Raw genomic sequence first — 13,927 nt, forward strand, 5'->3', positions numbered from 1 at the left:
CAGTAATTTTATGACACTGGGGCAAGGAATTTAAAGTTTTATGAGCTAGTTTCCACATTCATTTACAAAAATCAAGACAACAATCCCTACTGAGTAATTTGGTTGTGGAGTTTAAATGAAGTAATGGATATGACAATGTCTAGTACCAAGAGTAGCATAATGTAAGCCCTCAGTGTTATTTTTTTGTCCCTCATTGTTAATGTAAAGCAGTTTCAAATGCTACTGGATAGAATTTGATCCAGCAATCCTACTACTGGGTATCTACCCAAAGGAAGTCAATATATCAAAAAAAATCTGCATGTGTATATTTATTGCAGCACAATTCATAATTGCAAAGATATGGAACCAACCTAAGTGCCCACTGACCAATGAATGGACAAAGAAATTGTGGTATATATACACACCATGGAATACTGTTCAGCCATAAAAAAGAAACAATGTCTTTTTGCAGCAACTTTGACGGGGCTAGAGGCCATTATTCTAAGCAAAGTAACTCAGGAACAGAAAACCAAATACCGTATGTTTCTCACTTATAAGTGGGAGCTAAGCTATGTGTATGCAAAGGCATACAGAGTGGTATCATAGACTTTGGAGACTCCGAAGTGGGAGGATGGGAACGGGTCTAGGGATAAAAAACTACATATTGGGTACAATGCATACTACCTGGGTGACAGGTACACTAAAATCTCAGACTTCACCAATGTATGATTCATCCATGTAAACAAAAACCCACTGTACTCTAAAAGCTATTCAAATTTTTAAAACGTTAATTAAAAAATGCTATTGGTTAGAAAAGTCCACACTCACATTTGAGAGATCTGAGACACAGTTTAATGAGAAGAACACAGCTCTGAGGCCAGATTTAAATGTTGGCCTCTGCTACTTCCTTGTAGTGTGAGTTTGTAAAAACTGCTTTGTCTTTCCTGAGCTTCAGTTTCCATATCAATAAATGGGGGTCATCGTGATATAGGATTACTGTGAAGACTAAAAGAGCAATATTTAGAGGTTTGAATTAGAGAAAACTTAACAGAGTATCTGGTACACAATGGGCTTTCAATAAACATTAGCTCTCATTATTATTCTAGTCAGCATTTTTGGCTTGATAAAACCACAATTACCAGTCAAGGTCAAATTTTCCCCTCCTAGCCATCACAAGTTCTGCCATCTGCGCCTTGCTTCAGACTGCAAAGACCCTTGTACATTTTGGCTGAAGGTAAGAATTCAGAATGAACGGACATTCAGCATTAACCTGTAAAGTTGTGTACTACCTGCTCTTCGGCTTCAGCTTCAACCTTTGCAAGATCTAACAGTTAAATGGTTAAATGACTACCTACTTCAATGTGCTTTCTGGCAGCCAGAATTTGCATGCAGTCAATAACCATGTGACTACATAAGTTATGGTCATACCTAATTAGTATGGCATTCTGATTATTAACTGGATATTTCATCTCAAATAAAGATAAACATTCTATATGTAACTTGGAGTGAAACTCTATGTGTTTTATACGTTGAATGCTATCCATCAGTTCAAGGGTGAATATGCCTTCGGAATGCAAGTTTTTTCTTTTTTTTTTAATGTATTATCTTTTTTTTTTTTTTTTTTTTGAGACAGAGTCTTGTTCTGTTGCCCAGGCTGGAGTGCAGTGGCACAGTCTCGGCTCACTGCAACCTCCGCCTCCTGGGTTCAAGCGATTCTCCCGCCTCAGCCTCCTGAGTAGCTGGGATTACAGGCGCGAGCCACAAAGCCCAGCTAATTTTTGTATTTTTAGTAGACACAGGGTTTCACCATGTTGGCCAGGTTGGTCTCAATCTCTTGACCTCAGGTGATCCACCCACCTTGGCCTCCCAAAGTGCTGGGATCACAGGGGTGAGCCACCGCGTCTGGCCTTAATTATTATTGAGACTGGCTCTTGCTCTGTCACCTAGGCTGGAGCGCACTGGTATAATCATGGCTCACTGCAGCCTCGAACCACCCCCGCTGCCAACCCTCCCCTTGGGTTCAAGCAATCCCGCCACCTCAGCTTCTCAAGTTGCTGGGACTACAGGTGTACACAATCACACCTGGCTTTTTCATTTTTCTATTTTTTTTGTAGAGATGGGGTTTAGACATACTGCCCAGGCTGATCTCGAACTTCTAGGCTCAAATGATCCCTCTGGCTCCGCCTCTCAAAGTGTTGGGATTACAGGCGTGAACCACTGTGCCTGGCCACCAGTACTTCTTACATAATACTTGCTGTAGGGAATCTCTTTCTACTCAAGGGAAGATGCTAAAACTGGTGTTCATGCAATTAAAGATGATATGAACATAGACATTCAGAAGCAATACTGTCATCTTGAGAGCCATATCATTCCAGTGTCACATTTCTAGAACCAAAATATGAGTCCGTGTGGGCTGCTATAACAAAATGCCTTAGTCTGGTTTGTAAAGTTTATAAGCAAGAACCGTGAACAATAAATTTGTTACTATAAAAAAACTTCTTGCTCATAGTTCTGGAGGCTGGGAAGCCAATCAGTGTGCTGGCATATTTGGTGTTTGTGGAGGGTCTGCTTTCTGGTTCATAAACAGTGGCTTCTTGCTTTGTCCTCACGTGGTGGTTGGGGCAAGTTGGCTGTCTGGGGCCCCTTTTACAAGGGCATTAATACCATTCATGAAGGCTCCACTCTCAGGACCTAATCACCTCCCGAAGGCCCCACATCCTGTCACACTGATGATCAGATTTCAACATATGAATTTTGTGGCCAGGGGCACACGAACATTCAGACCACAGCACAAAGGTTAGGGACAATTTCTTAAGTAATTGTGTGTTGCAGCAAACACATGCAAAAAATAATAAAAATAATAAGAAATAATGAAAGTAAACAAGGGCAACATTATCTTAGGTTTGTTTCTGAAAACATTCAGGACGCATCACTGAGTAGTGCAAAATTTTACTCTGTGAGCATGCTTCAGTGAAATTGGATCACCACTGACCACAAAATCTTCAAATCCGAGAGTTGAAGAAACACGTTTAGTCAGTTACTAATGGAGAAAAAACAAATATAATTTGCTTGCAACCTCATAAGTTGCTTCCTGTTCTGTAATTTAAAATAACTATCTTAAATTAGTAGTTTAATAAGTGAGCAATTTAGCACCTGATAATGCTGAGAAATTAATGACTCTGCACTGCATTAAATTTAAAAAATGAGCTTCAATAAAATTACAGTAAATTTTAAATATGATTTCCTACTTATTCATGGATTCTAGAAGCTTATTTTATGATGGTAATCTTCAGTTTAGGTCTTGGCAAAATATTTCAAGCCTTAGCCATTGGCATTTGGTCAGTATGCGTATGTAAGTGTACTATGAATGTGACTCAGCCATATATTACAACTGAGACAAGGCAATCACGAAGGTCACATACCTAGTACAGCCCCATCTCCAGGCCACCCATTTACCAAGTTTGTGGCCCTCATGTAAGAGGTGACCAAGATGCACCTGCACCAAGAGCACCAAGAGGATTGTCTCAATCCTTAAGAGAAAGAAGAAGGTACGGGCTGGGGATGAGGGGTGCACTTAAACCAGAAATGAGACATGGCCCTCTGTGGCTAGGATCCTGACTTCAGATTGCTAATTTATCCCATTTTACTTAGGCCAAAATGACAGGCTGAATACTTTTATTGGGAATGAAACATTCCAGAGTTAGACATGTTTACTCTGGACAGTCAAGGACAGCAATGTGTATGGAAAGTTTGGTTCATGCAAAAATGAATGAAATTTTAATACACTTAAAAGTCACTTCCCACTCTGAAAATAATACCAAAGTAGAGTCAATAAATATTAAATTTCCTTCCAATTCCACAGGAACAATTAGCGAAAAACATAATTTTTGTACTAAAGAATAAAAAATTTAAAATCTCAAATACTTTTTCCCAAAGGCAGAGGTCATGGCAAATCTTCAGATAAAGAGAGCATTTTGTCTATTTGAAAATTCAGGCTCAGGCCTTCAAATGAAATGATGGTTCATGCTGTCATTTCAAGTGACTACAAGGAAGAAATGAAAGAAAGATGTAAAGGAGTCACTACTTTAAGGATTATTCACAAAAGTCTTAGGAATAATACAGGTGAACTCTCAGAAAGGCAAGTCATTATAACAGAATGGGCATGGATCATGTACTAATCAGTAGGTTACGGTTCACTACCTTATAGAATTTGGGCTTCATTTAGAAGGCCTGATGGTGTACAACAGACTTTACATTTTCACATTAATGCAAGAGCCTATCAGTGAATTCATGTTCATTTCCTTTATTAACCAGCCTACATTAGATTTGATTTGTGAACTCTGGCTATATAAGCAAAGAAGAAAGCAAGCAAGCAAGTGATCAGAAGAGAAAAAGAGCTAGCTAGCCCATAAGGCTCCCAGAGGGAACTCGAGCACTCCTCATGACAGACACAGATGACACACTTTTAACTTCTCAAACATGCCAAGTTTGTGCTTGCCTTCTGGGTCTTTGCCTTTATTATGCCTCCCCTCAGCCCACTTGTGGTTCCTTCTAATCCTTCACGTACCAGCTCAAATGTTTTCTCTTACACAGATGACATTTTCTAAAGTAGTTTCACCACTGCCTCCCCACATTATCCTGCATACTTTCCTGTCACTATCAGAAGTTTGCTCATGGCTGGGCGTGGTGGCTCATGCCTGTAATCTCAGCACTTTGGGAGGCTGAGGTGGGTGGATCACCCGAGGTCAAGAGTTCGAGACCAGCCTGGCCAACACGGTAAAACCCCATCTCTACTAAAAATACCAAAAATTAGCTGGGCATAGTGGCGCGCCCCTGTAATCTCAGCTACTCAGGAGGCTGAGATGGGAGAATTGCTTGAACCCAGGAGGCGGAGGTTGCAGTGAGCCGAGATCAGGCCATTGCCCATTTCCTGAGCAACAAGAGCAAAACTCCATCTCGAAAAAAAAAAAAAAGGAAGAAGCTGGTTCGTTTATTGTATACCATCATTAAAATCCAAGCTCAACTATAAAAGGGTCACCTTTTTGCTCACCATTACATCCAGGCATCTAAAAATACTTGCTTAAATAAATGAATGAAAAAGTAGTAGAAAGGAAGCAATTTTACTTCTGAAAAATTATTCTAAAAAAATAACAGGTCAACTTTACCAAGATATAGATACACATTTATGATAATGAAAAGAAATTGTCTAAAAATCTATCCAATCTATCCAAATGAGTATTTTCTTTTTTTTTTTGAGACAGTCTCATTCTGTCACCCAGGCTGGAGTGCAGTGGTATGATCTCAGCTCACTGCAACCTCCTCCTTCCGGGTTCAAACAATTCTCCCACCTCAGCCTCCCATGTAGCCAGGATGATAGGTGTGCACCATCATACCTGGGTAATTTTTGTATTTTTAGTAGTGTCAGAGTTTTGCCATGTTGGCCAGGCTGGTGTCGAACTCCTGGCCTCAAGTGATCCAACCACCTTGGCCTCCCAAAGGGCTGAAATTATAGGCATGTGCCACTACACCCGGCCATGAAATTGTTAAATTAGTTATGGCATCTATAAAGGTATTAAAAAGAATATGAAAGAGATTTTTTCTACTATTGAGTGAAATAAGCAGATTACAGGCCAGTATGTATGGTATGATCACATTAATGTAGAGAAAACAACAAAAATAGTATGTTGTTGTATAAGTTTAGAAGAAAATAAAACAAACAAGAAATAGTACTTGTCAATTTACTTTTAACTTTTTCCTCCAAGTTACCTTTGCCACGCCTCCTCCCCTGCCTTTGCTGTATGAGAAAAAATTTGGACAAAAACAACTTCAGGTGACTATGAAGGACTGATTTTTTTCTCAGCCTAGCAGTGGTAGAGAATGCCTTATTTTCATCCTTATGCCCTTTCACATATGATTCCAAAGTGTACATATCCAAATGCCTATTTTACCTCTCAAGATATCACTGCCAACACAAGTTATTACCCCTCTAAGATCCTAATATTTCAAACCAAACAGCATTAAATCTTAGTTTTCACTGTTCACACTGTAAACCAGACTATTCAGGTCTGAACTATGCCGTTTTAAAATTTCCCTTTTTAAAAAATCTTTATGGAACAAGTACAATTTTTCGACAGATAGTGACAATTACTCCCTACTTTAAATATAGGCTGGACAAATCACACCCAAAATAACAGTATAATCTTGTAGTACTTCAATTTCATTCTACTCTCTATGTTTGAAGAAAGAAAAACATTGTAACTGAGTTCACAGCAGCTTTATCTTAACACAAATTACCAGTGTATACATAAGAAGCTGTGAACAGAAGCTCTTTATGATATTCAGATACAAAGCTGCTGAGAAACAGTCTCAACAATGCCAATCAAAGAGCAAAACATCGGGTTAGTTTTCAAACTAAATGAGCTGCTTTGCCCTCCATGCCAACTATTAAGCAATCGGCCCTTTTATGTCTTTCCCATTCATTACTGACTAATGTAGCAGTTCTCAACATTCTCACTAGTCCCATGATCACTCAATTTTTTTCCCTATTCTTTTAAATAACTCTATTTGGTTACAGATAAAATGAGCAAGTTGACAGCATACAAGTTTTCTTTAAGTTCTTAATTTTTAAGAAGTACTGTGTAATTTTATTTTCTAATTTTGGTATTTTATTCAATAAAATATTTTTCAAAACATTTAAACAAATCATGTAATAGCTGACCTGGTATCGAATGCTGTACTTAGACATTCCTAAACCATTATTTTTTATATTTTAAACTAAGTTTAAACAAAAACTTTTTTATTATTGAACGAATATCCAAGGATCTTAAATCAATCGAAGTGTGATACAGTCTAGTGTTTATTTTATGTTATGGCAGGTACACTTGAATTTCAAAAATTTAAAACATATATAAAAAGTGGTTAGGGACTAACATTTGTATCAACAGTTGATAAATGTCTAAGATTGTTTATTATACAGCAGGGTACAATGGTAGTGCTAATGCCAACAGGGCACCATGGAAGTTAGTCTAAAAATTATCACTAGGCTTTATACAAGCAACAACATATGCTGCTGTTTTTAGAATTTTGGGAAATGATCTGCTTCTAATACTAAACAGTTCTTTAACATTTTTAAATGTTATACAGTGTTATAGTATTTAGTTTGGCAAATGTTTCAAAATAAAGTAGAAATGTATTCATAACATCACAGAAATGCACATCCAATTTTGTTTTCAGTAAGAACCATAGGTACAGATCAGAACTCTTCCCTATATGAAATAATTTACACACAGATGAATGCTATAATATCACTATCTAAAATAATCACTAAATACAATTCTTTTTCAGAAATAAACAAGCAAAGATTTTTTCATTATCAAATATCAAAAACATGTTGATAATGTATGTTTTTCAAATAAATGATACTTTAAAATTATAGGAATAATCTCAGTGAATTCTGTGAATGTGCAACCTAAATCAACCAAGTATACTGTAGTACAACCATATTAAGAAACCAATGATGAGAAAATACAACCGTATGAAAGAAATTTATAATCCACAAAACTTTTTCAGGTCTTAAGGTAAAATAGTTCCACAGTCTACAGGTAAAACCAAGGCAACAAAAATGCGTGCTTGTCTTGAATAAGTAGGTAATTTTATGCAGAAGATGTAACACTTTGTTTGTAGACAGCGTGGTATGCATTTCTCAGCAAGACATAAGGAAAACAAGATTCCAAAAGATCCATTGTAAGGAATGGGGATTCTTGTACAATCTGTAAAATTCAAAAAATGCATCAAAACAAGTTATTTATAACTTGTTTATAAACAAAAATTATAAGTTATTTATAATGGGAACATTTATTGACAACCAGTAAGGCATAATTTCTACATTGTTCTTATTAGAAATACACACATATTATTTTCCTTTTACTTAATCTAAAATGTAAATGTGCCACAGTGAATGTATATCAAAATGTTTAAAAAGTGCTACTTTTCAATTAAATTTATTTAATCAACAGGAATATATTGAGCACTTTCATTTTCCTCACTGATATGCCAGAAATAAAAGACAATACAAAAATATTTTTTTTTTTGTACCATCAACTCTACCCGGCAATCCAAGACTAAGCTTGGAAGCAAAACCAAACATAAGACCAACTATAATTAAATGGAAAGCTGTAAATTCTATAAGAATTCAAAACAGAAGAAAGATTAATGTAGGCCAAAGTAATCAAGAAAGACTATCTGGAAAAAGATTTGAGCTGCGGGGTGTGCTAAGTCATTAGGATAAATCCGATTTCTGCAGATAAGGAAAATAACTCTAAGTGGGGAAAGAGCCACATGGTAGAAACAAGCAAGAGCTGGTTCACAGACACTGCAGAGAGGGAAGTGACTAGGCACAGAGAATTACAGAAAATTATGAGAAATGGGCAGAACAGAGTTAGAATGTAGAAAACTCAGAAAACTGGAAGAGAGGTGACACCAATACACCAGAAAAATATAAGGCCTAAGTGTTTTCCAACAGGTTGAAAAACTGATCATAAAAGAATACCCATAGTTAATGCTAATCTTTGATTTTGTTATTTTCTGATATTACCGAAATGATAAAATATGAGTGATGTCAGTCTTCTCTGCAAATTTTAGAAAGGTGTGGCTTACGTGAAGTGAACAACAGGGATCAAAAAAAGTATTCAATGACTAAGATGCCAAGAAAAGATTCTCAGGAATGACTGGAACTTTTTTATTGTTAGTAAAAATTAAAATGAGACTTACCATATCTAGCAGTAAATAAACTGATTCTCTATTTCTTGTTGTAGTTTTATCTGTCTCCTGGCCAATTTTCAGTAGACTGGAGGATGCAAGCTTAAAAGTATACATACACATAAAGTGAGTTTGTTAATAAAAGGTTCATCGGTTACTTATTTTAGCTATGCTTCAACTTCCAACACATTTCAATCATTCAGTGCTAAATATAAAATAATGAGCAATTAAATAATAAGATGAGCTTAGATACCCTACATTCAAGCAGTAATTTAGAGAGTAATTAAGGCACAAAGAGACACTAACATAATAAATGTAATCAAATATTCTTATTGGTCTTTAAAACTGATTTTTTCAGAACAAGTCTGCTTTTTAAAATGATTCAAATTATTTTCTCTTATCCCATCCCATTATCTATACTGACTGTATTTCTTAGTTCCCAAGGAAGAAGACAGTTTCACACTGGATCTGACTTCACAGAAACACTGTAAGATTACGACATTAAACCCTGAGTGAAGGAATTATTTGCAAATGGAAACACTTAAATTTTATTTTAATAGGCTTTCCTTGAAATAGAAGTTATTTTCCCCTCAAGTTAGTACTATATTTGCATTTGTAATTTAAAAATTATTTTTTAAAAAAGCTGACAGGATTTACAACTGAAAAAGAAGTAAATATTCTAGAGTTCAGTATGCCATGGTATATCCTTCCTTTAAATAAAATACAGAAAAGGTTATATTAATAAAGAAAAGAAAGAACTACATTGACAGAGAAACTAAAAACCATGTTTCATGAGGCTACATTTAGCACTCCTCTCTTTTGGTAGTGAGTAGTATTTTTTCAATTATTATTATTACACTTTAGGTTTTAGGGTACATGTGCACAATGTGCAGGTTTGTTACATATGTATCCATGTGCCATGTTGTTTTGCTGCACCTATTAACTCGTCATTTAGCATTAGGTATATCTCCTAATGCTGTCCCTCCCCCCCCACCGCCCATCGAACAACAGTCCCCGGAGTGTGATGTTCCCCTTCCTGTGTCCATGAGTTCTCATTGTTCAATTCCCACCTATGAGTGAGAACATGCGGTGTTTGGTTTTTTGTCCTTGCGATAGTTTACTGAGAATGATGGTTTCCAGTTTCATCCACGTCCCTACAAAGGACATGAACTCATCATTTTTTATGGCTGCATAGTATTCCATGGTGTATATGTGCCACATTTTCTTAATCCAGTCTATCGTTGTTGGACATTTGGGTTGGTTCCAACTCTTTGCTATTGTGAATAGTGCCGCAATAAACATACGTGTGCATGTGTCTTTATAGCAGCATGATTTATAGTCCTTTAGGTATATACCCAGTAATGGGATGGCTGGGTCAAATGGTATTTCTAGTTCTAGATCCCTGATGAATCGCCACACTGACTTCCACAATGGTTGAACTAGTTTACAGTCCCACCAACAGTGTAAAAGTGTTCCTATTTCTCCACATCCTCTCCAGCACCTGTTGTTTCCTGACTTTTGAATGATGGCCATTCTAACTGGTGTGAGATGGTATCTCACTGTGGTTTTGATTTGCATTTCTCTGATGGCCAGTGATGATGAGCATTTTTTCATATGTTTTTTGGCTGCATAAATGTCTTCTTTTGAGAAGTGTCTGTTCATGTCCTTCGCCCACTTTTTGATGGGGTTGTTTGTTTTAGGACCTGATGGATTCACAGCCGAATTCTACCAGAGGTACAAGGAGGAACTGGTACCATTCCTTCTGAAACTATTCCAATTGACAGAAAAAGAGGGAATACTCCCTAACACATTTTATGAGGCCAGCATCGTCCTGATATCAAAGCCTGGCAGAGACATAACCAAAAAAGAGAATTTCAGACCAATATCCTTGATGAACATTGATGCAAAAATCCTCAATAAAATACTGGCAAACCGAATCCAGCAGCACATCGAAAAGCTTATACACCATGATCAAGTGGGCTTCATCCCTGGGATGCAAGTCTGGTTCAACATACACAAATCAATAAATGTAATCCAGCGTATAAACAGAACCAAAGACAAAAACCACATGATTATCTCAATAGATGCAGAAAAGGCCTTTGACAAAATTCAACAACCCTTCATGCTAAAAACTCTCAATAAATTAGGTATTGATGGGACGTATCTCAAAATAATAACAGCTATCTACTATGACAAGCCCACAGCCAATATCATACTGAATGGGCAAAAACTGGAAGCATTCCCTTTGAAAATGGGCACAAGACAGGGATGCCCTCTCTCACCACTCCTATTCAACATAGTGCTGGAAGTTCTGGCCAGGGCAATCAGGCAGGAGAAGGAAATAAAGGGTATTCAATTAGGAAAAGAGGAAGTCAGATTGTCCCTGTTTGCAGATGACATGATTGTATATCTAGAAAACCCCATCGTCTCAGCCCAAAATCTCCTTAAGCTGATTAGCAACTTCAGCAAAGTCTCAGGATACAAAATCAATGTACAAAAGTCACAAGCATTCTTGTACACCAATCACAGACAAACAGAGAGCCAAATCATGAGTGAACTCCCATTCACAATTGCTTCAAAGAGAATAAAATACCTAGGAATCCAACTTACAAGGGATGTGAAGGACCTCTTCAAGGAGAACTACAAACCACTGCTCAATGAAATAAAAGAGGATACAAACAAATGGAAGAACATTCCATGCTCATGGGTTGGAAGAATCAATATCGTGAAAATGGCCATACTGCCCAAGGTAATTTATAGATTCAATGCCATCCCCATCAAGCTACCAATGACTTTCTTCACAGAATTGGAGAAAACTACTTTTTTTTTTTATAATAAGCAATAATAAATAGCTCAGTTCAGGGAAATTATTCACAAACTAGAAAACTATATTCAAGGAATATATTCTTTTGATACTTGGTCAGTATTATCATCTTAGTTTTTTTTTCTTTTTTTCTTTTTTATTATTATACTTTAGGTTTTAGGGTACATACATGTGCACAATGTGCAGGTTTGTTACATATGTATCCATGTGCCATGTTGTTTTGCTGCACCCATTAACTCGTCATTTAGCATTAGGTATATCTCCTAATGCTGTCCCTCCCCCCTCCCCCACCCCACAACAGTCCCCGGAGTGTGATGTTCCCCTTCCTGTGTCCATGAGTTCTCACTGTTCAATTCCCACTTATGAGTGAGAACATGCGGTGGGAAAAAACTACTTTAAAGTTCATATGGAACCAAAAAACAGCCCGCATCGCCAAGTCAATCCTAAGCCAAAAGAACAAAGCTGGAGGCATCACGCTACCTGACTTCAAACTATACTACAAGGCTACAGTAACCAAAACAGCATGGTACTGGTACCACAACAGAGACATAGATCAATGGAACAGAACAGAGTCCTCAGAAATAATGCCGCATATCTACAACTATCTGATCTTTGACAAACCTGATAAAAACAAGAAATGGGGAAAAGATTCCCTATTTAATAAATGGTGCTGGGAAAACTGGCTAGCCATAGTAGAAAGCTGAAACCGGATCCCTTCCTTACACCTTATACAAAAATTAATTCAAGATGGATTAAAGACTTAAATGTTAGACCTAAAACCATTAAAATCCTACAAGAAAACCTAGGCAATACCATTCAGGACATAGGCGTGGGCAAGGACTTCATGTCTAAAACACCAAAAGCAATGGCAACAAAAGCCAAAATTGACAAATGGGATCTCATTAAACTAAAGAGCTTCTGCACAGCAAAGGAAACTACCATCAGAGTGAACAGACAACCTACAGAATGGGAGAAAATTTTTGCAACCTACTCATCTGACAAAGGGCTAATATCCAGAATCTACAATGAACTCAAACAAATTTACAAGAGTAGTATTTTTAATGATGAATTTATCACCATTAATGGTCTTTCTCCAAAGAAATGGAAAAAAAGTAAAATATGTCTTTTTAGAGGGAATAGCCTCTCTCTTGGCCTCAATTTTCCTTTGTTTTTTTCTCTTTCAATCCTAGGAAAATTTCTAGGGCAGTCCAAACATCAGCTTAGGGAAAAAAGGTCATACTGCAGAGCTCTAGAGTTGGGAAAGAGACTTCCGAGTCTAAGGGAAAGAAGGGACTGCCCCTCGATTTTAATGCCCCACCGTCACCTGTTTCTCCCTCCAAAAAAAGAAAATAAATAAACAAATAAAAATAAAGGGAGACTGAAATTCATATACCTGAGAAAATAATTTGAAAACAAAATGCCATTAGAGGACACTAAATAAAATGTAAAAATAAAGAGAATTTATTCTTACATTTCATAGTTGTGAATTTTAGTTTTCTTTATAAAATGTGATGAGTTTTGTTATTTGGTTATACATACCGCCAGAAATTCTTTAAGACGGTCTTCAATGCTTCCTTTGTGAATTGTAAACAAAGCTGCAGCAATCTGGTTGATGGCTTTGGCCAAGCAATGTATGTTGTTGCAATGCCCTGAGAAAATGCAAATAGGGTTGTGTAGACCCCAAAATACGAAATAATACATAGAAGGCAAATCTTTAATGACTTCACAACCTGCATAAATAGTGGCATAATTAAGAGTAGAGTTGGGACATGACCAGACTTGCTCTCCTTTGACTTTCATGAATACTGACGTTTTTAAAACTAGTGTTAACAGGAGAGTAACAAACGATCGTGTATATGTTAAACAGGCAAACACTTCTGAAAACATCTAAAAGAAATCACACATCACTTTTATAGTAGCTCGGAAACAAAAAGGAAGTGCTTAGCTGCTTTACAACATTTTATCATTCAATCCTTAAAATAATCCTATGAGTTGGATACTCCCTCACCGAAGCACACATGAGCTTACTTATACACATTCCATATATCAGGAAACTGCAGTTTAGGAAAAGGGAAACAGACTACCCCATGTTCCACTGCCAGTTAGTGGCAAAACTTAACTCATATTTTATTATAAAATACCAAAACCCATGATTTTTCCATTGCCAAAACAATTTTAAACCACTATTACCTTCTATAGCAGGGCTGTACTGAGACATCACATTACTGGCCAGTGTTGGCAAAGAAACTGCCACAAACACCATGAGAAGGCAGGCAATTTTATACTCTTCTTCTGGACTAATGTTTTCTAAGGGACAAAAATTAAGAATAAAATCAAGGTATTTCTTCAAGATTAGTTAAGATTTGA

General features: G+C 36.8%; 1 protein-coding gene across 4 annotated transcripts in view; it reads right to left on the bottom strand.

Annotated features, from left to right (window-relative positions):
- Positions 1 to 6,817: 6,817 nt before the first annotated feature.
- The window catches only part of NCKAP1 (NCK associated protein 1), a 117,918-nt gene continuing 110,808 nt past the window's right edge, over positions 6,818 to 13,927 (bottom strand). For all 4 annotated transcript variants that reach the window (XM_003253818.3, XM_030804257.1, XM_003253817.3 and 1 more), the window contains 4 exons: positions 13,751 to 13,867; positions 13,100 to 13,209; positions 8,749 to 8,838; positions 6,818 to 7,748 (listed from right to left, as the gene is read on the bottom strand). In XM_003253818.3, coding sequence (XP_003253866.1) covers positions 7,632 to 7,748; positions 8,749 to 8,838; positions 13,100 to 13,209; positions 13,751 to 13,867 — 434 coding nt within the window. In that variant the 3' untranslated portion in view covers positions 6,818 to 7,631. The remainder of the gene's footprint in view (positions 7,749 to 8,748; positions 8,839 to 13,099; positions 13,210 to 13,750; positions 13,868 to 13,927) is intronic.

The sequence above is a fragment of the Nomascus leucogenys genome, chromosome 22a, assembly GCF_006542625.1.
Source record: "Nomascus leucogenys isolate Asia chromosome 22a, Asia_NLE_v1, whole genome shotgun sequence".
In the NCBI taxonomy this organism is placed as follows: Eukaryota; Metazoa; Chordata; class Mammalia; order Primates; family Hylobatidae; genus Nomascus; species Nomascus leucogenys.